The sequence below is a fragment of the Microtus ochrogaster genome, unplaced genomic scaffold, assembly GCF_000317375.1.
Source record: "Microtus ochrogaster isolate Prairie Vole_2 unplaced genomic scaffold, MicOch1.0 UNK7, whole genome shotgun sequence".
Taxonomy (NCBI): Eukaryota; Metazoa; Chordata; class Mammalia; order Rodentia; family Cricetidae; genus Microtus; species Microtus ochrogaster.
The window spans coordinates 6,244,324-6,267,144 of record NW_004949105.1 but is presented as its reverse complement, the minus strand read 5'-3'; the positions used below and the strand labels follow the sequence as shown (position 1 = coordinate 6,267,144).

General features: G+C 47.3%; 1 protein-coding gene across 4 annotated transcripts in view; it reads left to right on the top strand.

Annotated features, from left to right (window-relative positions):
* Nucleotides 1-22,821, top strand: part of Arhgef7 (Rho guanine nucleotide exchange factor 7) — a 79,806-nt gene that overhangs the window by 36,395 nt on the left and 20,590 nt on the right. For all 4 annotated transcript variants that reach the window (XM_005366288.3, XM_026788823.1, XM_026788824.1 and 1 more), the window contains 9 exons: nucleotides 5,915-6,009; nucleotides 6,221-6,316; nucleotides 11,236-11,358; nucleotides 15,386-15,524; nucleotides 16,203-16,262; nucleotides 17,170-17,316; nucleotides 19,621-19,707; nucleotides 21,817-21,895; nucleotides 22,023-22,162. In XM_005366288.3, coding sequence (XP_005366345.1) covers nucleotides 5,915-6,009; nucleotides 6,221-6,316; nucleotides 11,236-11,358; nucleotides 15,386-15,524; nucleotides 16,203-16,262; nucleotides 17,170-17,316; nucleotides 19,621-19,707; nucleotides 21,817-21,895; nucleotides 22,023-22,162 — 966 coding nt within the window. The remainder of the gene's footprint in view (nucleotides 1-5,914; nucleotides 6,010-6,220; nucleotides 6,317-11,235; nucleotides 11,359-15,385; nucleotides 15,525-16,202; nucleotides 16,263-17,169; nucleotides 17,317-19,620; nucleotides 19,708-21,816; nucleotides 21,896-22,022; nucleotides 22,163-22,821) is intronic.

Sequence of the window (22,821 nt, the reverse complement as noted above, 5' to 3'; positions counted from 1 at the left end):
TGTTTGGGGACCCACTTTTGTTTGGTGAACTTTTTAATGTTATTTTGCTTTTTAAAAATAATTTGTAGGTGGAGCTTTCCAGTGCCGGCTCTTCTTGAATAACTACTCAGACTTAATATTAATTGCAAATGCTTGGCTAATAGCTCAGGTTTGTTACTAGCTAACTCTTATATTTTCAATTAAGCCATATTTCTTATCTATGCTCTGCCATGTGGCTTGGTTCCTTTTCTCAGTACGGCATGCCCATCTTATATCTGCTTGAGACTCCTGACTCCGCCCTTCTTCCTCCCAGCAGTCTGTTTGGCTCTCCACCTAACTTTATCCTGTTCAACTGTTGACCAGTCAACTCATTTATTAAACCAATCATAGCAGCATACATTCACACCAGTATAGGAATATTCCACAATGATTCATTTTTATTTTGTATACATTGGTGTTTTGCCTGCATATATGCTTGTGTGAGGGTGTTGGGTCCTCTGGAACCAGAACTACAGACAATTTATGCCATGTAGGTGCTGGGAATTGAACACAGGTCTTCTGCAAGAGCAGCCAGTGCTCTTACCTCTGAGCCATGTCTCCAGCCCCTTATCTGGTATATCTTGAACATCTGGAAGAAATGTTAAGCTTCCAAACCTAGTAGTCCTGAGTTAGGACTATACTGCAGTGAACTATTGGTTTTAAAAGGTATATTATATTATGTTATGTTATGTTATGTTATGTTATGTTATGTTATGTTATGTTATGTTATGTTATATTATATTATATTATATTATATTACACTTGTCTGCCGGTTAAGTAAGTTCTAGATGTTGGGTTATTAAAGGCAAGCACAAATGAAGACACTGTCCTGGTTTGTGTTTCTGTGGTAACTTGAGGAAGGGTTTACTTTGGCTCTCAGTGTCTGGTCACAGTTCAGTGTGGTGGGGCAGTGAGAAGGCAGGGGCTAGAAACAGCTAGTCATGCGTCCTCACTCAGGACGAGAAGCAAGTGCCTGTGCTCAACTCATTTCCTTACACAACCTAGCTCAGGGTATGGTGCCACTCACGGGGGCAGTCTTTGCACTTAACCAATCAAGCTCATCTCTCAGGATGGCGATTGAGATGAGCTGTCACACTATTTAATCAGTGACCCGGAGAGTGACTAGCCGTAGGAGCTTTGCCCCTGTGTCCTTCACTACCGCCCGGTGCTCACAGGGCACGCACACTGCTCACCAGGTGCTGGGCTGGGGTGGAGTCCAGCTGTGCTGTGGACGCAGGAGGGCACCCACGTAGCAGCCAGGCGAGTGCCAGGGAGGAGGAGACAGGTGATCCCTAGAGTTCACCAAGTGAATCAGTAAAATCCAGGCTCTCCATCTCCAAAACCAAGATGGGAGTAGTTGAAAACTCCTCAGTGCTGACTTCTCACCTCCACATGCACACAGGTACACACTTGCACACCTGTATATACATGCACACTTGGGCACACATGCATAGAACCCATACAAAGAAAAAGACTAAAGTCATGGTGCTGTCTGGCAGGTGTGGGTTGGCAGAGTAGAACTGTTTAATGTTGTATGGTGTTTTATTCTTCTGACTTTGGGGGGGCACTCAGCTCCCAAATGAATCATACAGGGAGGTTTATTCTTAGTTTTAAATGCCTGGCCTTAGCCTGCCTTGTTTCTAGCCAACTTTCCTTATGTTATCCCCACTACTTTTTGCCTCTGGGCTTTTCCTTATTTCTGCATATCTTACTTTCCCACTTAACTCTGAATCTGGCTGGGCCTGGCATCCTCCTCTCCTTGTTCTCTTACTGCCCCTCTCTTTCCTTTGTTCTCCCTCTGTTTATCCTCTGCCTGCAGCCCTGCCTATCCTCGCTCCTGCCTCGCTATTGGCCGCTCATCTCTTTATTAGACCATCAGGTGTTTTAGACAGGCACAGTAGCACAGCTTCACAGAGTTAGACAAATGCAGCGTAAACAAAAGTCACACATCTGAAAATAATATTCCCGAACAGTTAGGATAGTTATGCTATTTTCCATTCCCTGTTTGCATAAACTAGGGTTGTATTGCAGATATTTGGGGTTAGTTTATGGCTATCTTTGAAAAGGTGACCTAATTCTTCCTGCTTTCCCCGGCCCCCAGACAGGGTTTCTCTGTGTTGCTCTGGCTGTTCTGGAACTCAGTCTAGACCAGGCTGACCTTGAACTCACAGAGATCTGTCTGCCTCTGCCTCCCTAGTGCTGAGATTAAAAGTGTACACCACCGCTGCCCGACAAAAGTGACCGAATATTTATGGCTTTTATATGTATGTCAGTTATTTTATATATACCTCTGAACTTTACAGTGCTAAGGATAGAGTCCTAGGCCCCACACGTGTTAGGCAGGCACTCTGCCACAGAGTGCCGCTTCTAGCCCTGTAGATTAGTTGTTTTCAATGGATACACAGGGCATCTCAAGGCAGAGATGCCGAGGGCAAGTGTCTGTCTGCACTGTGTGGGAGTTGGTTTGTTTGAAGGCGGAAAGCCTTAGGAACATCTGTGTGGCTGCCGAGGGTGCCCGCCCTCCTGTGTGGCACTATTGTATGACTGGACAGTTCTATGTCTCGTGACTCAGAGCGAGCCATGCCGCCTGAGTGTTTTTTTCTTCAGCCTCTTTAGTACTGTGGGTCACGAAGTCTGCGTCTCCCTGAACACTGCAATATTCTGGTGTGATGGAGTCGTGGCGGCTGGGGTGAGGTCCATGGGGTCCTGCAGCAGCCACCGTGTGCCTGAGGCACAAAGAGGAGGAGAGGTGAGGCTAATGACTGGCAGACTCAGGCCAGGTAGGGTGATGAGGCTGCCCAGGTCAAAAAGCACATAAGCCTCCTGAGTGAGGGGTTAGTGGCATTGGTGTAAGCGGGTGAGTGGGTGTGTGCCTGTGTATGCACTTCTGCAGACACCAGTGTAAGCGGGTGAGTAAATAAGTGACTGTCTGTGCTCCTGCAGACACCAGTGCATCTTGCTTGGTTTTCTGGAGAGAGCTACGGAATGGTCTGAAAGTAGTATGTGGTAGTAGGCAGTAGTTGGAGTAGAGCAGTAGAATGAGCTTGGCTTCTGTGGGGCCGCTTTGTGGCGTTGTGTGGGGAAGTCTTGACATGTGTCTGTGCTCAGGGCTGTGGCTAAGGGAGGCTGGTGTGTCCTGGGTTCTCTGCACCATGACACTGGCTGTGCTTTCCCTTTCCCAGCACCTCAGGAATGTGCTGGCTTTCTCAGGGTGGGTCCTGCTAGGGTCTCCAGCTCTCTCTTCTCCCTGTGCTGTGACAGTGACTTAGAGCTCCTCCTCTCACATGCCCTGGGAAGAGCCTTCTCTCTCTTTAGACCCAGGGGCGGTGGTGGCTGCCCTCCTTTCTCGTGGCTTTTTGAGAACCATGTCTGGTGTAAATGACTGTCTCTAGAGCAGTGTCTGGAGTCACAGTGTGCTGCTGTCACCAGGCCTTTGACACTTGAGTTCACTGAGTGTTAGGAGGACATTGTCATTGTGGGTGCAGCATCCAGATTTCCCCACAAAGGAATGAACTCTCTGCCTGGTCCCTCCCCTTTCTGGATGTCTCCCAGCTGTCCCCATGAATAAGTCCATTCATAATGAAGCTGGAGTTGACATCAGCAGAGACAGAGCCCGTGGTGTTTCTTCTTGGGGTTGAGTGTGTAAGCTGCTCATGGCACTTCATCTCTGAGCTCACAGAGCCAGTGCTGCCCTGAAGAGCAGTCATATGGTGCCTGTGAAGGCTGAAGTATTTAAACCTGAGTTGAGATTCCTCAGAGTGGTCAGAAAGACACAGTGCTGCTGTCTTGGCCACCTCGTGCAGTCTGTGTGTTGAGTTGGTAGGTGTGTGTGGGCATTGTGAGGCAGGTAGTAGAGTATTCAGGAAGTGCTCCGAAGGCCTACACTGTGACCTAGTTCAAACAGCCCCGGCTGTCTAAAGGGCAGGATGGAAAAGGCTGGGGAGGGACCCTGAAGAGTTCCGATTTCTCCCCTTTGGGTCTAGAGCTGCCCTGTGGGGCTGGTGATAGTTACTCTTTGGCTCTGCAGTTCACCAGGTGTCTAATATGGAAGGCACTAATGGCTCAGAAAAGGAAACTTCATATGTATGGATGGGGAGGTGGGGGGACTCCTACTCCTGGGTCTTGATCCCAGGTCTTGGGCTGCCAGGGACTAGGTCCCCAGTTCATCCTCTCTTCCTTTCCCTCTTGAATCATTTGGAAACAGTTTATCCGGTTTGCCCATGTTGCTTGTGTTCTCCTTGAACTTGCCACATAGGCCAAGCAGATCTTGAATTTGTAATTGTCCTGTCTTGGCTTCCTGAGTAGCCGAGATGACAGGTCTTCATATCAGACTTAAACAAAGGATGTGTTTTTTCAGGGGTTAAAGGCTGCTGTTTTCTGATGACTGCTAGGTGCAAGGACAGGTGGCAATGTGTTGGAGTCAGTGCTTGTAGCCCTGGCCCTGGGGAAGTCCACACCTTGTCTCATGCTTGGTTGGTTGGCTGTGTGTGTGTGTGTGGGTGGTTTCTGGCGGGAAGCATTTGTTTAAGCTCATCTGTTTGGTACTTTGTGTTTGTCTATCTAGAAATATTAGAAGCTCACTAGTTTTTGCTAAGTTTGGAAAGATTTTATTTTACTTTTAGTTTATAATTACTGTGCTATCTTTAAAAAATGTCAATTTAAAGGTTCTTTACTTGGGTAGGCCTTTGATCTTCAGTACTGTTGTGTGTGGGTTGATCTGAGACATTGTATTTTCTGATGAAAGTAGCTGTTTCCCACAAGTTTATTTAGATTCACTCAGTCTGAAGCAGTGGTTCTCAACTTTCCTAACACCGAGACTCTTTAATACAGTTCCTCATGTTGTGGTAACATAAGTTAATCTCATTGCTACTTTCTAACTATAATCTTGCTACTGTTATTAATTGTGATGTAAAATATCTGATATGCAGGATATATGACATGCAACCCCTGTGAAAAGGTAGTTTGACCCCAGAGGGTTGCAACCCATTAGTTTAAAAAGTGATGTCCATGTATTTGAGATATGTCCTACAGACAGGTTGTGTCCATTGTCTTTATGCTTGGAACCAGAACTTTTGTCAGATTTTGGAATCTGGGTTTGGGAATACTTGCATAGACTTTACTGGTTGAACATTCTTTGTTATGTATACAATAGCCTATCTGTGTGTATGCCTGCAGGCCAGAAGAGGGCACCAGACCTTATTACAGATGGTGGTGAGCTACCATGTGGTTGCTGGGAATTGAACTCAGGACCTTTGGAAGAGCAGGCAATGCTCTTAACCACTGACCCATCTCTCCAGCCCCCTGGTTGAACATTCTTAAATGCAAACTCTGCAGTTGTCCAAAGTCTAAAACTTAGAGCATCCTGATAGAACTCAAAAGCTCGAGATTCTTGATGACTTTGGATTTGGGCTGCTTTGCATAGGGATGTTCAGCTGCATACAATAAAGAACAGATTTTTCTCTAGTTCAGGGAGCGTCAGCAAGTGTGTTGATGTGTAACCCTGCACCCCCTGAAACCTGTTACTCTAGTTAGCTTCCTGCTTGTAGACCACATAGGTGGTTTTGTGTGCGATACTTGGTGGTGGCTTTTTTGAGACATGTCAGTTCGTCAGTGCTCTGGGACTGTCACAGTTCTTTGTGATTTAAGCAGACCTTGCCTTCCTTGTCCAAGGACTGAATGCGATCTCACTCAACCTAGGCATACCTGTTGTCAGTATGGTGAAGTCAGACATCTGGCAATAATAATTCATTACATAGGGTTAGTAGTTATAACCACAGAGGAGTAAATGTATTAGTAACAAAATATGACTTGAACAATGGTGATGAACTTGCTGAAGGTTATAAATTATGGCAAATAACTCTTGCAGTGTGAATGATGGTGGTTATTATTGTTGCAGGTGCTACAGAATATCCTAGAAACAGAGCATGACTATTCTAAGGAGCTGCAGTCTATGCTTTCAACCTACCTGCGGCCCCTGCAGACCAGCGAGAAGTAAGTTGACTGCAGAGTGCTGAGTGCCAGCCAGTCCCTCAGTCTGTGCTGCTGTTTGCAGAGGAGGGAGGGGGATGTCACAGTGCCATCTTGCCTTGGACACAGCATTATGGTCATGGGGTTACGGCCCACAGTAAGGCTTCATGGTTCAAAACCAGGATGCAAAGTTAGACCAATGACAGAATTCTGCTTTTGTTTTTCTTGGCCTTAGGTTGAGTTCAGCAAACACTTCATATTTAATGGGAAATCTAGAGGAAATATCTTCCTTCCAGCAAGTGCTTGTACAGTCCTTAGAAGAATGTACCAAGTAAGTGACCTGCCAAAAGCTTACAAGTCTGTATGGGCTTGGTTGGTATCAAAAGCATCAAGTTTAACATAATTTTAGAATTAACATTTTTGAAGATAGAAGCTAGGTTATATTTTTATTTTGGGTAAAGTTTCAGAGGTTAAGAGCACTGCCTGCTCTTCCAAAGGTCCTGAGTTCAATTCCCAGCAACCACATGGTGGCTCACAACCATCTGTAATGAGATCTGGAGCCCTCTTGAGGAAGAGACCTGGTCAGTCATCCTTGTCAACTTAGATCACAAAACCCAAAATGGACAAGTTCAGCAGAACCGCTATGTACTGGCTACCCATGCATGCTTCAGCATTGCCAAGGCATATTTTTGTGTGTGTGTTAAAGCTGTGAGTTAGACTGGATGGTTTTCATGACAGACTGTTTAGATAGGGAAAGACTTCAGGAGAGGGATGATTTAAGCTGAGTGAGGTACAGGTGAACCATGGCTGAACTGCTTATGTGTTATGTACTGGGAAGGGTGGCTTTTCCCCCTGTTGCCTTCTAGCTGTGTGTTGCTCTGTCCTGTAAGAGCTGATAAAATGTAGATCTTCACATACAGGCAACATGTCATTAGAAATAGCCATGAAGGGTTACTTTTCATTATGCCTTTTGTTTATTAAGTTCCAACTTGTGCCAGGCACTATTCTGAGTATTGAGGTGTGTTAATTCATTAACTCCTTTACATGCCTTATTGAGGGATTAGGGTTTAAGACAAAACTGGGACAACAGAGATGGAGTAGTGGACTTTGGTGCAAAACTGGTATCTATAGCAGGCTTTCTCAAACTGCCAGTCCCCAAATCATGGCACAGAGACTTCTTACTAGTTAGGAATGCTCGGCCTTATCTTAGTCCATTCCACTAGCCCTTATAACTTAATTTAACCTGTTTCTCTTCCTCTGTTTTTTGCCTCAGGGCTTTTTACCTTTTATTCATTCTGTGTGTCCTATTTTTCCTGCTTCTTCTGTGTCTGTCTGTCTGCTGCCTTGTTGGCCCCAGGCATCTTTCTCTTTTTCTCACTTGAGCCTAGATTCCTCCTCTTGGCCTGCCAGCCCTGCCTCCCCCTCTACTGCTAGCAATTGGCCATTCAGCTTTTTATTAGACCAATCAGGTACATTAGGCAGACAAGGCGAAACAGTAACACATCTTTATATCATTAAGCAAATGCAGCATAAAGAAATGCAGCAGCCTCTACACAGCACGCATCCCTCTCTGCATGGTGAAATACTGGTTGGCTCTCAGATGATCTCCCCACCCCTAGGGTCTCTGGGCTGCCTCCAACTCACTTTTGGTGTTGAGTACTCTTGAATGTGTTTGACATATGGTTTCAGGTGACAGTTCCTTAGACTGACTGTATTCCGACTGGATGGCATTTCTTTCACAGCACCTGTGATGGGAATGTAGGACATGGCTTACCAATTGCTTCTACAGAAAAATGAATTCTGGGGTCAGAGAGGTGGCTTAGTGGGTGCACAGACATACAGGCCAGCAAAACACCCGTACACATAAAAAGGAAGTTCTTGATAAGGTACCAGGCTGGTGTTGAGTTCTGCTTGTGCTCCTTCTGCCTCAGTTTCTCTGGTGAGTAGCATCATAGATGTGTGGTAGCTTCTGGTTACTTAGCTCCTGGTAAAATAGCTGAAGTTTAGCATGTGTTCTGGCGACATGGACATGGGTTTTTTAGTCCATCTGATTGAGAAATATTGGTGCCAACTACCTTAGGAAGGCAGGGCAGAGACTGGGGATAAGGTCACAAGACCAGTTTTGAGTTGCTTATGTCTTGAGGCAGGGTGTCAAGTATACAGTTGGCTATTCCTGCAGTCTGGCCCAAGGAAGGGTAAAACTAGAGATTGGGGAGGTGTGGACTATACCATCTTCCTCAGCCTCTGGAAGTTAGAGTTTTAGGGTCACCATCCCCTGCCTGTTTGCAGCAGCCCTGGACCCTCTCAGACTCTGCAGGTGGCTATGGCTGTGGTTCATGCTCCTGTAGTTTCCTGGTCCTTGTCCCTCTTGTGAGGCCATAGCAAAATACAGCTGACCTTGGAGGGCCAGTGAGCCTGCTGGCCTGTGAAGGGAGGTCTGCGCCCTGTGCTGGGGAAGTCCGCTCTGGCCTCTGCCTGCAGGGTTGTCACCCTGGTTCGCCTCTGCTCCCAGATGCCGTCTGCAGGAAACGAGCATTTCACTTGATTTTCCTTTCTCCTTGTCTTTTTCTTGTTGAACACAGTTGACAGGCAATTGTCTAGCCAGTGAGTCAGTTAGGCAGAGACTGAATTAGTGAATTTCTTGAGTGATATAATGACTTGGGTGTGATACTCAGGTTATTGCTTTAGTGGTTTTGTTTGTTTTGTTTTTCCCCCGTGACAGTTTCTTTGTGTAACAGTCCTGGCTATCTTGGAATTCACTTTGTTGGCCTTGAACTCACTGAGATCTGCCTGCCTCTGCCTCCCTAAGTGCTGATAATTAAAGACATGCACCACTACTGCCTGGTCCTTAGGTTTTTGTTTTATTTAAAACAATGTAGATTTATTTTTGTGTATGAGTGCTTTGCTTGCATGTATGTATGTAAGTATGTATGTATGTATACTAGGTGTGTACCTGGTATCAGTTGAGGTAAGAGAAGGACATTGGATCCCCTGGAACTGGAATTACAGAGGCTTGTGAGGCTCCATGTGGGTGCTGGGAACCAGACCTTCTCAGGCTCATCCTCACAATGGTTGTGCGGTGCAGTGTAACCTCCTCCAAATAACAGATGAATGTCTGACGAAAGGAAGATAAAAACACACCTGTTGCTCTCGCTCTCCACCATCCATAGTGCCATGGGTGGTCCGAGAGTAGAATGCTGCTTAAAAATACATGATCTCCCCATCCTGTTGTTTTATAGGAAAGATAATTAAGATATCCACACCAAGAAATAAAACCCGGGGCTGGAGAGACAGCTCAGCAGCTGAGAGCACTTTTTGTGCTCTAGGGTTTGGTTCATGAGGGACAACAGAGCAGAGATGACACCCTCACTGGTGCAGTCCCAGCCTCTTCCTCAGGTCCCAGGCCCCCTTTGTGGTGGCCCTCTTGTTGTTCTGTGTGGTTGATTCTCTTTCTAACGGGGTGTGTGCTCTGGGTGGGCAGTCAGCACAGACTTGGGTTGCAGTGGATATAGTTGAGCCCATCTTCGTGTTGCTGTGTTGAGTCTGTGTGGTGCTGAGGGACCCTTGAGCTACTCAGCCCCCTGTGAGGCTTGTTTCAGCTTCCAGTGGCTCTTGCTAGGATCTGACTTGAGATTCTGTGCTGCCTGTCTGGGTTAGTGCTTACGCTGGCACATGGGAGGGGGCCACTTCCTATATGGGCACTGGCATCTTGCTCAGGCATTCTGCCCAGTTTCATTCATGGTTATTTCTTTAATTTGCCTGCACTTGTCTCTTCCATTTTGGAACTCTAATGGTGCAGGGCAGCATTCCTCTGCTGTCTAAACTGTTTTCTAGTCTTGGTGGGGCGGGGGGTTAGAACTATATTCTCTTACTATTTGATTTTTCTTGTCCTCGCTTTGTGCTGTTTCTCGTTTACGTTTATTTACACTGCAGGGAATTGGTCTCGGAACCTTACGTTTGTCTAATGCCTGCTCTGTCCATGGCCCATGTGTACCCCAACCCCGTGTCACAAATGTTCATGGAAGCTGTCGTCTTCAGTGTCTTCCTTTTGGCCCTTCCATCTTGTTAGGCAGAAGTTTTTGTCAGTCCTCTGCCTACTGTCTGAGTTAGGGTTTCCACTGCTGTGATGAAACATCGTGCCCAAAAACATCTTGGGGAGGAAAGATTTTGACTTATATATCCTTTATCCCATGACTGAGGGAGGCCGAGGCAGGAGCTGATGCAGAGGCCGTGGAGGAATGCTGCTTACTGGCTTGCTCAGCCTGCCTTCTTATAGTCCCAGGGTGGTACAAGCCACTGTGGTCAGCTCGTTAAGAAAACGCTCTGGAGGCTTGCCTGCAGATCTTAGAGGCAGTTACTCAGTAGAGGTTCTCCTCTGTCATTCATGTTTCTAGCCTATTTTCAGTTGACATAAAACTGACCAGCACAGCTGCTTACACTTGAGACTAACATAAAAAATGCTTTTGCAGCACTGACTTTGGTCAAGACTTGTTGATTTGGCTTTGGTGAGGAGTTCTGGTATGAATAGCTTTGGTCCTATTTTCTCTGGGTCAGAGTCCCCAGAGAGCAGGAAGTCCTTTTTCCTACCGTGTACTGAGACCCTGGTGGATGTGAACTCCTGGGAGTATCCTCTCAGGCTCCCTGTTAGTAGCATGCTGTCCTGTCCTAGGCCTACAGTCTGGAGAGATGGGTAAAGAAAGCCCCTCAAGCTCCCAGTGACCCCTGAATGTAGCCTACTTGTGTCCTGCTGGTTGATGCCCCGTCTGACTGCCATCTGTACTCCATCTCCACACGGGGTTCCAGTTGGCTGTTTCTTGTTCTTGACTTTAAACTTTAGAATGCTGTGACCTATTGTCATTGCCTAGAGGTAGGAAGAAGTGGCTCATCTCTAGCCCCTGTCACCTGTGGTGACAGGTGTCTTTAGTACTTGTGATACTTTGTTACTACCTGTGTAAAAATCTTAGTTAGGCAGCCATGTGTAGTCACTTCTAACTTTGTATACAGTATTTGAGACTTCAAGACTTAAATTTCCTAACCACACAGAGAACATAGGTTTGGCTAGATTGGTCAGTCATGAGGCACGGCCGACTTGGCCTTCTGGACACTGTCAAAGGTTGGTTAGTCCCTGAGCCTGTAGGGGAGTGGGTAGGGCCAGAAAGGTATGGAGTCTGGGCAGAGGGGAAGACCTTGCTGCATTTGCCCCTTGCTGGTTTCTTCCTGTCTGATGGTGTTTCTATGTCACACCTCCAGGTCTCCTGAGGCCCAGCAGAGAGTTGGCGGCTGCTTCCTGAGCCTGATGCCACAGATGAGGACCCTGTACCTCGCTTACTGTGCCAACCACCCGTCTGCTGTGAGCGTCCTCACAGAACATAGGTTTGTTGGCTGGGATATCTGGGCCAGAAGGGAGGCGGGCAGCGCTGGACCCATGTAACAATGTTCAGACTAAACAAGGATAAGTTTATTTTGCGCTCAAAATAAGTGCTTGAACATCTGTTTAAAAATCCGAAAGGCTGGTCGGTGTGTTTGTGAAAGAAAAGGGTTCTAAGGCTGTGTCTTAGGTGTCTATTGCTATAAAGAGACGCCATGACCACAGCAACTCTTATAAAAGAAAATGTTTAATTGGGGCTGGCTTACAGTTCAGAGGATTACTCTATGATCACCATGGGAGGAAACATGGTGGTGTGTGCAGGTAGACATGGTGCTGGAGAAGGAGCTGAGAATTCTGCATCTGGATTGACAAACAACAGGAAGAGACTTGAACCACTTATCCTGGCTTAAGCTTCGAGACTCAGAGCCCTACATACACACACTCTGTCTCTGTCTCTCTCTCTCCCTCTCCCTCCTCCAGCAAGGCCACCCCTACCCCAACAAGGATATATCTCCAATAATGCTGCTCCCTATGTGTCTATGGGGACCATTTTCATCCAGGCCACCACAGGCTGGACAGGTGGTTGGTTCATGGGTAACAGTGCTGCTATACAGCATGAGGGCTTGGGTGTAGACTTCAGCACCCATGTTAAAAATGCTCAATGTGGCCACATGTTTAACTCCTGGAGCCCCATTGCTGTATGTGGCAGAAACAGGAGGATTGCTAGAGCTTGCTGACTGCCAGATTGGCTGTAGGTTAAATGAGAGACCTTGTGTCCCAGGATTATGGTGGAGGTAATAGAGCAGGGCAACCACCATCCTTCCCTGGACTGTGGATGTGTGCCTGCCTGTGTGCTCATCTCCAGACACATATGTACGCACACCCCCCAAACCAAACAACTAAACAGAAAAACAGAAGAGGGTCCTTCTGAAGTTGCTGCCGGCCGCCTAGAGGCTTCAGAAATTAGCTTTCTCCTGGGCGGGTGGGAGTGCTGGAGACTGGATTGGGTTGGGCAGTTGTGGGAGCAGCAGCTGCTGGAGGTGAGGACTGTCTGCGGGCAGAGCATTCAGTTGCAACTGTGTGCTTGAGCCTTCCAGTCTACACAGAGTTAACGTGTAGGGTTCCCCTCTTTACAGAGTCTGGAGGAAAGGCTGCTGGGTATTTCAGGTGTTCTGAGCCGTCTCATGGTGAGTGCTGGTATCATGCCAGGAGACCGAGCAAATGTCTAGCAAACTCAGGACTGGCTTCTAATGCTTGAAGAGGCTCTGCATTTCTATGTTTGTTATCACTGCAACTTTGTTATTATTGGAAGAAATGATGTGGTTTCTGTTATGAACAGCAGTTCAGTGTGTTCTGAGCTGTTACTGGAAAGTGTGCATCAGCATCAAGATGTGTGCGCTTTTTATCCCAGCGGCTTTAGTGGTTCCTGTTTGGACTCTGCTTTAAAACTGGAGCACAGCAAGTAATAGCTTGGGTGGACTGACCTGGCCTCCTGGGAATGCAGCCAAGGCCAGCGTGGGTTCCCGACGGGATCTGCTTTAAAATAGTGGAGCACAACAAGTCACCCTTTGGGTGAACCAGCCTGGCCAGCCTCCTGGGAATGCAGCAGAGGCCAGAGTGGCAGAGCCCTTGTTCTTGGAGTTGTGATAAGTAGTAGTCAGCCAGAGCACACACTGAGGCTTGTGATCTTGTGGTCTGAACTGGGTAGGAAGACTAAGTGGCCTGGATGTGTTCTGCTCATTGGTGTGCCCAGGTGTGCAAGGATCACAGTGTTGCTGACCCCGTCTGTTTAACACCTGTAGTTCTGAGTGGAAGGGAAGGAGCTGGAGTGCTTCATAGTCAGAGGGAAAGTAGAAGCCTGCCCCGTGTTCTCCTTCTTCCTCCCCGGGTGTTCTCTTTAGTGTGAAGCTTATATTCAGTTACTTGCTTCATTGACCCTTTAAAGCTTAGAAATGATAAAATTTTACAAAAGCAAAACCCAGGTATCAAGTTTGTGTTTGTAAATGTTCTGTAAGAATTAATGATGTAGTGAGACAGGAGATGTAGAGCTAGTGAGATGTTCTATTCCCCACCCCCACACACAGGAGAGTGTCTGGTCTAACGTCCTTCTTGTGGGAGGGAGGTGGTTAAAGTAGCAGAGCTGAGGAGAAATGCAGTGGGCAGTGCTGTTCACCTCCACTCTGCTATTACCCCAGTGACTATTTGGGTCTCGTCTGAAAGGCAAACACAGTATCTCAAAATAGCAGGGGGAAGGACACAGATGAGGTGTTTGGCTGGGGAGTGTCCCAGCTGCTGTTCAACGTGGCATGCTGGCTGTGGAGTGGGGACCTTGGGGTCTGCTCTGAACAGCCTGGAACAACTGGGTGTGGGATCCTGAGCCGTAAAGAGGAGAGTCCTGAGCCAGCAGATATAGCAGGATGTGGTGTTTGTGTGCTCTTCTGAGGTACCTGAGCTGTGAGCGGTCCCCCTCAGCCTCCTCAGCCTGCCACAGATCCCATCACCCTCCTGAGGCGTAAGTTGGTGCTTAGAGTCATGCACTCTCATGTCTGATCACTTGTTTCTGCATCGTTCTCTCTACTGAGTTGCCGGGCCAGCTAGCTAGTCTTTGCTTCCCTGTAGCTCTGATGGCTGTTCAGCTGCCACACCATGGCCAGTAGGTTGTGTTTTGATGCCTGAGCTATCTGAAAGCTTTGCTTTTGTAAGCTGGGGTGTAGTTCACTGGTGGGAATGTGCAAACACTGGGTTTCGGTTCTGTGTTCTTAGCTGTTAGACTTGGCCCTCAGCAAGCAGTCTAGCCTATCCCTAGCCCTGTCTGTATATCTGATGTGTGTGCCCATGGGAACCTTTCCTTTGTTGATGGTAGACACAGGGTCCTAGGGTCCACGTGTTCTGAGGGAAGTTTTTAAGTTATTCTCTAAGAACACATTTTTAACTGGTTTGTTACCATCATTCTGTCAGAATTATATAGTGAATTATTTTCTTAATCATGATGTTAAGAAGCTACAAGGTGAAAGAAACTGCCTGGGAAGGTTTGTGTAGTTCTGTTTCCTTTCTTGGCTGTGGATGTCTTTCCTGGCAGCAGCAGAATGCTGTGTGCAGATCACATGGCGTGTTTAAAGTCTGCTTTGTTCTTAAGACTTCTGAGTTGTGTTATGACAACCTCACTAAACCCTGGACCACCTTACTGCCTGGGGCCTGTTTTCCCTTGGAGAAGGGCTCTGAATTTGATGGATTTATGGGCTATACCTCATCAACTGCTTGTTTCAGAGAAAGCTGGTAAAATGGGCGTCTCTCCTACTCACCGTGGTGCTTTAAGGAGAGCAGATAAGGGTGGAGATACTGTTCTTAGCAGGACTCTGAACCTAGAGCAAACCCAGCAGGTGGGCCATGAGAAAACTGACCCCAGTCGAGGGCCCAGTGGAAACTGAGGACCCTAGACCCTGCTTGTCGCCAGGGACTCGTCATAGGAAACATTGCTGAGCAGTGAGAAGACTATGAAGGGGGGAGTGTTTAAGACTTGGTTTAATGCACTCTAAATTTTGGGAATGCCATAAGTCCCCACCTGCTTTCTGCATACTCTGTGGGCGTGAGTTGGGGTGATGCTGTGGCAGTCTCCCCATGCCAGAGCCTTTGCTCAGCCCTGTGCTGTGCTCTGCATACCACTACTGTTCCTAGAGGATGAGGTCAGTTCACTAGGACTCGGGGCACACCTCACATCAGGGTGTGGCCCCCTCCCACAGGTCTCTGAGGCTCAGAGACAGCCTATGGAAGGATGCTGTTACCAGTTTGTACTCTGGACACCTCTGAGGACTGGTAAAGGCTCCACGAAGCCAGCATGCCCAGGGCCCTTCCTTTGTCAGTGGGATGGAGGTGAGAGTGCTGTCGGAGACTTCACATTTCATGGTAACTGGCGCATCTGTGGGTGTAAAGCTGCAGCCATCGCCATAGGACATTTCTGTCTGTGACACAAGCCCTGGCCCTGTGTCCCTAACTGGAGCCTCTTCTCTTTCCTTCTTTACCCCTGCTGCTTAGTGAGGACCTGGGTGAGTTCATGGAATCAAAAGGTGCCAGCAGTCCTGGGATCCTGGTGCTGACCACTGGCCTCAGCAAGCCCTTCATGCGCCTGGACAAGTACCCAACACTGCTGAAGGAGCTGGAGAGACACATGGAGGTGCTGCTGCTCCCCGACCTGAGACCCTGAACCTTGTCAGGCCTCATGTCCGTGAGGTTACCCCACAGAGCTCGTCTAGAGTTTGTAACTGAGTGGTTTTCAGAGGGACTTTGTTAAGCGTGGAGGTTTTCTCCTCATCCAGCTCTAGAAGAAAGTATTGTCTTTTTCTTTCCTCCAACACCCTCATGTATCCATCTGCTCCCCAAGTGCTCCAGAAGCTGCAGAGTATCATGTTCAAGTAGTGCTGGGTGTTGTGTCAGAGTTGAGCTACAAGCAGTAGGAGCCTGAGTTGCAGGGTGATAATGGGAATGTCTGTTGTTGTCTGGGATAGCAGCTCACAGAGCTGACAGGGACCCTGGGCCTGCTTATCACTAGGCTTGGAACTGTTGAGCTCAGCTCTGCCCTTAGAGGACAGGGCAGTCAGAGATGGCTGTAAGCAGGCGTGGGGCCATGCTCTCATGAGGCTTTATTTACAGAACAGCATTGCCTGCTGACCCCTCTTGGCAGTTTTGTTCCAAATTAATTTTCCTCAAGTCTGTTGGCGCCATGATCCCTTAAAAGATAAGCAGCCCCCAGCCACTGAGAAGCTAATAAGGGCTGAACAGTATCAGAAGTTTTAGGATAGTCTCGAGGATGTTCCCAGTGTGACTGTTTGTCATGTCTGTCTTTTATCCACAGGATTATCATCCTGATAGACAAGATATTCAAAAGTCCATGACTGCCTTCAAAAACCTTTCAGTGAGTGATTTTGCTGATGTTGTAGGATTTTGATTTGTTTAGCCAATGACCTTTAGGGCAGGAAGCCCTAGGGTATGGTCTTGTCTGCCTGTGTGACCCTTAATAAGCTGAGTGGGAAGGGTCACACTCTTGTTTTCTTCCTCGGGTGGTTGGACCTCAGCCCCCCTGATTCACACAGCAGCTGGATCAAGGTGGCATCTACCCTATGTCAGTGAGTGTTTACCCCTTTCATGTAAGCAAATTCTTGAGATCCTTTAACAGACTCTCGTGGGTTCATGTAACATACTTGTTATATTTTCTCTCAGATACTATCACCACAAATGCATGTTGAATTAAAACCCACTGGAAAAGACACAGTAACCAAGTGACTTGTGAAGTGAACGCACTGTGTATTGGGATGAGGTAGAGGCCGTGTGTAGCAACACTCCATGACCAGTGAGCTCTCCTCCTTGAGTGCACTCTGAGACGAATGAAATTTAGAAAGGACACGGTGTAGTTGTTGCTGTAGATGAAGTCATTTAACTCCCTGCCTCCAAGTCCACCCAGGACACAGATCCTCACTTGTCATACTGCCCAGCTGTGGTTTAGACACATGTTCCATGTATTATATTATAGCACATGCTACTTCCTCCTCTTGGGCTTGTCTGCTCGCAGACACTGATGAAGCCAGAAGGAAATGTTCTTCTAGTCCACTCTGAACATTGCTTCCTGAAACTGACAACTGCCTAGGGAGTGGAAGGTGCCAGAGCACGTGCATGCTTTTGTTGCCTTGATTCCACCAACTCCGTACAGTTAACCCTTCATTATTCGACTGGACAGAACAGTAATCGTAAAAGCACAAGCGGTGTGGTGAAAACAAGATTCTGAGAGTTTGTGTCTGTAAACAGTTGTGTGCTGTGTCCCACAGGCCCAGTGTCAAGAGGTTCGGAAAAGGAAAGAGCTGGAGCTGCAGATTCTGACGGAGCCGATCCGCAGCTGGGAGGGGGATGACATAAAGACGCTGGGTGCTGTCACGTACATGTCCCAAGTCACGATTCAGTGCGCAGGAAGCGAGGTACTGGGCCCCGCTTCCCCACCTGTCCCACTCCTAGTTTTGTATTCAGGCCTAGAATAACGGCATGTACTGCGTCAGGGCGCAAGAGTCTCACCTGTGTGGCCACTCTCTACCCTTGACAGATGTGGAGAGCTTACGGTGTCGGTGACAGATGTGGAGCGCTTACGGTGTGGGTGGAAAGCTGAGACAGGCTTGTCAGTTCATACCCACCTAGGTTCAGCGTGGTCCAGAGCTCTGAAATGAGAGGGTGTCCACCCAAGACAGTGTCTCACCATATACAGGTGTCTTCTAGGGACACTTACCTGGCCGAGCTCAGGCTTCTCGTCAGAGCACACTTTAGGGAGCCTAGTGTTTATGGCACTGGCGTGTGTGTATTCTGGTGCCTACTTCTGGGAGTCTGGCTTTGTTGCTGGCTTGTTCAGTGACATCCTTCCACAGTGACAGTTGGCTGTTGATGGGTCATCATGGGAGTAGTCCATTTGATGGTGGAGCAAACTTGAGCTTCACCCTCCACATACACAGCCATTTATTTGGAGAGAGAGGAAGCAGAACTTGTCTGAGTATCCCTACCACATTATAGTGTGGGTACTGTAAGAAATTGTCACTTTCTTCTTTGACTACACTGACCTGAAACACTCAATCTTTCAAAAATTTGTCACTTAATCAAATGATTTTATATGTGTGGGTATGTTGCCTCCACGCATGTTTTTTATAATGTTTGTGCAGAATCCACAGAGGCCAGAAGAGGTTGATCCCTGGAAATGGAGTTACAGACAGTTGTGAGCTGTCATGTGAATGCTGGGAATCAAACCTGTCTTCTAGAAGAGCAGCCAATGTTCTTAAACTCAGAGCTCTCCCCAGCCCCTTACCCTTGTGATTTTTAAGTTTTGTTTTAGATAACTTTGCAACCTTTCCCAAAGTGCTAAGTCTCCCCTAACAGTGGTGGCTACTCCTCCAAAGAGAATCGGGGCTGTCCTGCCCTCGAGGGAAGAGGTCTTCTGCTGGCACTCCCCAGCCTGTGTGCCTCCAGGAGAAGTAGCAGGTTGTTTCTGCACCTTCTTCAGGACACACACTCCTCCCCATCCCTGCTGCCCTGTGGGTGGGTGTGACATTGTGAAGAACATTCTTGGGAAAGCTGTTTGCTGTACTTAGCCACTTCTGAAGGCAGTGGCTCAAATGCTGGAGGACTCATGCCTGTTGCTTTGACTTTTGTCTTTTAAGCAGACCAATTTTTTTTTTTTTGGTTTTTTCGAGACAGGGTTTCTCTGTGGCTTTGGAGCCTGTCCTGGCACTAGCTCTTTTAGACCAGGCTGGTCTCGAACTCACAGAGATCCGCCTGCCTCTGCCTCCCAAGTGCTGGGATTAAAGGCGTGCGCCACCACCGCCCGGCTGACTTTTGTCTTTTAGATGTGTGTGTTTTCCATGACTTTTGTTACCTTGAAGCAAATGGTATTTAATGTACAAGAAATAAGTTTTCCATATAAACCACAAAAGGTTAATCAGATAGATGATAGCAATATTTACTTAATTTTTGCCCTATTTTTCTTGTAGCTTGAAGAATCAACCTGTCCCCATCCCTCATTAAAATTTTCTAGTTTTTTCCCCTCCGGGCCATGAACAGAAAGTTACAAAATAGTATTCAAAGGTACTCCACACAGGGCTGGAGAGATGGCCCAGTGGTTAAGAACACTTAATGTTCTTCCCAAGGTTTGATTCCAAGCACACATGGCAACTCCCAGCCATCTATAACTCTAGGTCCAGGGGATCCAGCACCCTCTTTAGGCACTGTACTCATGTGATACACAGAGACATTCATACATATAAACAGTATAAATAAATAAACCTGTAGTTTTTCTTAGACAGGGTCTCTCAGTTGTGTAGCTCTGACTATCCTAGGACTCAGTATAGGTACCTGGCTGGCTTGGAGCACAGAGCTCTTCTTGTCTTTGTCTCAGGAGTGCTGGGATCAAAGGTGCCACCACACCTGGTTAAATAAACCTTAGTAAAAGAAAAAAGTCTTACAGGAACTCGCAAGCTCAGGGCTCTTGAATCATTTCATTACTTTCTGCCTTGAAAAATCTAATAGTATGTGGTCGTTTTCACTGGTTATATTTCTCTGAGTGCTGAGGTCTGATGTAGACTCAGTGCTTGTGTCTAATGGAGACTTGGTTATACTTGGTCAGCATTCAATACTGCTAGCATAATTTGGTAGAAATGTCAGTTAGGAAACACAGTCTATGGTTTCATAGGGGCTTGTATGAAGATTTGTGTACACATTTGTGAACAGATTCTTTTTGCTATTAGGAAAAGAATGAGCGATACCTCCTGCTCTTCCCAAGTCTTCTGCTCATGTTGTCTGCCAGTCCCAGGATGAGTGGTTTCATCTATCAGGTAAACACAGTTACAATGACACTTTTTGGCTTATAGTGGATGTCAGAATTGCTTCCAGGATGCCTTTGAATTTATGTATTCCTATTGGACATGCCTGTATATGCACAGTATGTGATACCATGATGTGATGACTCTGTTCTTACCTGTGACTTTGTTTTTTTTATTGATTTTATTGAGCTGTATATTTTCTCCATTCTCCCCCTTCCTTCCCTTCCTGTTCTACCCTCTCCCATGGTCTCAACGCTCCCAATTTACTCAGGGAATCTTGTCTTTTTCTACTTCCCATGTAGATTAGATCCATGTGTGTCTCTCTTAGGTTTCTCTTTGTTGTCTAGGTTCTCTGCAATTGTGAACTGTATTCTTTTTCTTTGTTTAAAAGCCACTTATGAGTGAGTACACATTTGTCTTTCGGGTCTGGGTTAGCTCACTCTGTGTGCTCACCTCTGTTGCACTTTTCAGTGTGCCTGGAGAGAAGTGTGCATTTGTGAGCAGTGCACGTCAGTCTCTCACTGGCTGCTTTGTCCCTGCAAAGCAGTGTTTCTCTGGGCTCTCATGTTCTGTCGTGCACAGCCTAGGCTCAGCAAGGTGTTGTGGGCTGTGATCTGTTTGTTGTAAGGTGTAGAACACCCCAAATAAATACCCTGGGGGTGTCACTGAGTGTTTGACCTTTTGTAACCTATCATTTAATGTGTTACTTTTTAATCATTTCCCAGAGAAAGTTTGAGAGCTGACTGTGGGAGAAAGCTTGAGGTGCTCTTTTCTGTTGCCATAGGGACTAGTGGTGGAGACATTTAGGTAGGATCTAGGAGCCCTGGAGTCCAGCCTCCACACTGACCTAAGAGAGACACTCATTCATTTGTTCAATTCATTCGTTCAATTCATTCATTCATTCATTCATTCATTCATTCAGTTGCTCTTCGCTTTCAAGCGGCTTTTCTCTGATGTGAGTGTTGTGTTTTATGTTGTTCTGACAAGGAGTGTAGAGTCCTGAGTGGAAGGATGTGGCTTGGTCTGCCCCTGGGAGGGCTTCTCACTGTTGTTCTGAAGGACCCTTTCTAGATGGCCGAGCAGATAGGCGTGGCAAGACTCAGAAAAGACTCTCCTCTCCATTGGTGGGGCATCCTGAGGAGAGGCTGGGTAGCTGAGGTGCCAGAATGTCAGCTCCTGTTGACAGGTGCCTGTACCCGTACCCCAGATCCTGAGCCTAGACTGTCCTTGTGCTGGGATGATCTCTTGCTGTGGCATGTCCCTGGAGACGGCATCTCAGCGGCAGGATGCTGTCTTTGTACTCTAGATGGTTCCTGGATCAGCCCTGGTGATGGGCATCACATCCAGTCATCTCTGCGGGTGGAGCACTGACTGCTGCTATACACTACAGGACCACCTGCCCAAGGATAGTGCTTCCCATAGCGGGCTGGGCTCCTGCATCCGTCAGTAATCAAGAAAACTGCCAAACTGGCTTGCCAGGGGCCACTGGCAGGTTGGCAGTTCTCCTAGGTTTTCCTCTTCCCAGGTGTCTGTAGCTGTGTCCAATTGACACAGGTGCTGTCCTGCCTGCTGATAAAGTCCTGCCTTCGGCTAACAGTTGTTTCCTGGGGCCCAATGCCATAGACTATATAGACTTGGTCTTTGACCACTGGCTGTCGCTGTTCGTGTGGCCCGAAGGAAGCTGTTGGGTGCTGTTGGGTGTTGTGTTTAAATGAGCTTTATCCCCATCCACTTCTCAGCTGACATTTCCTTTTTCTTGTGAATCCTCCCATTTTTACAGATAGCATGTCTGCCACTGTGTGCACCCTGTGGGAGCTATCTGTCCTAGCTGCGTATTTTCCGTTTGACAGAGTATAGCGCAAAGCCTCTCAGTGTATGCTCTTGTCTCCCTGTCCATCAGTTGGGCCCCTGGAAGGCAGTGTGCGCTCTCCCGCGGGACTGGATGAAAGTCCCGCTTTGCCTCATACTCTGCCATTGCCAATTTGGGTTCTTCATCGTGGTTTGGTCATTATTTAAGATGGTAGTTCTTTGGAATGTGTGGTTCTGCAATGTGTAAAATCTTTTAATGTTTAATGGCACATTTATTAGAAAAGCATTAATTTTTGGGGGGCTCTCTTTTAGGGAAAGCTACCGACGACAGGAATGACAATCACAAAACTTGAGGACAGCGAGACCCATAGGAATGCGTTTGAGATATCAGGTAATGTGCCCCAGCTTGTGCAGCCTCTGTGTCACAGTGAGGAGCAGGCTGTGTGAAGGTGGCCTCAGCTCTGGGCGGCTGTAGTGCTCATGTGCATTTACTTGTAATTCCACCTCCTCCTCTCCAGGAAGCATGATCGAGCGGATTCTGGTGTCTTGCAACAACCAGCAGGACTTGCATGAATGGGTGGACCATCTACAGAAGCAGACGAAGGTTACGTCTGTGAGCAACCCCACCATCAAGCCCCACTCTGTGCCGTCACACACAGTAAGAGCCAGCCACATGCTTCTCTTCTCGGCTCTCACCAGTGGGTGCAGGAGTTTTAAACCCTGCCTTGTAGCACGAGTTTTAATTGTGCAGTTATCATCACAGAGCAAAGCGCCTCGCAGACTTTCTGTATATGCGCGAGCTCAGTGATGCTCAGCGCTGCCTCAGTTCCCACTGCACCCAGGAGCCACGGGCCCTGTTGTAAGTGGCTTTTTCTGAGAAGTTAAAACTTCATATATGTTACTCACAAACAGACAAAGCAAAAGAGAAGTGATAGCTGTGTTAGTCAGGCATTGGGCACAATTTCTGACGTACTCTAGAAAGTGGCAGTGTTGGGTCTGGGCTCTCTTGCAGAGGTCTTCCTTAGTGCAAAGTTCAATTCCTTGCATTATCTGGGTATGGTGGCACATGACTGTATTCCTAGCACTTGGGAGGTGGGGGCGGGAGGATCTGAAGTTCCTTGGCTGAATGTTAAGGCCAGCCTGGGCTACTTGAGACCCTGACTCCAAACAGAAATAAAATAAAACAATGAAAACAACAACCAAAAAAAAAAAAAAACAAAACAAAACCATTTTTTTTTTACTTTTTTACTTAATAAAAAAATACTTTGTGTTTTTTTTTTCCAAGCACTTGGGAGGTGGGGGCGGGAGGATCTGAAG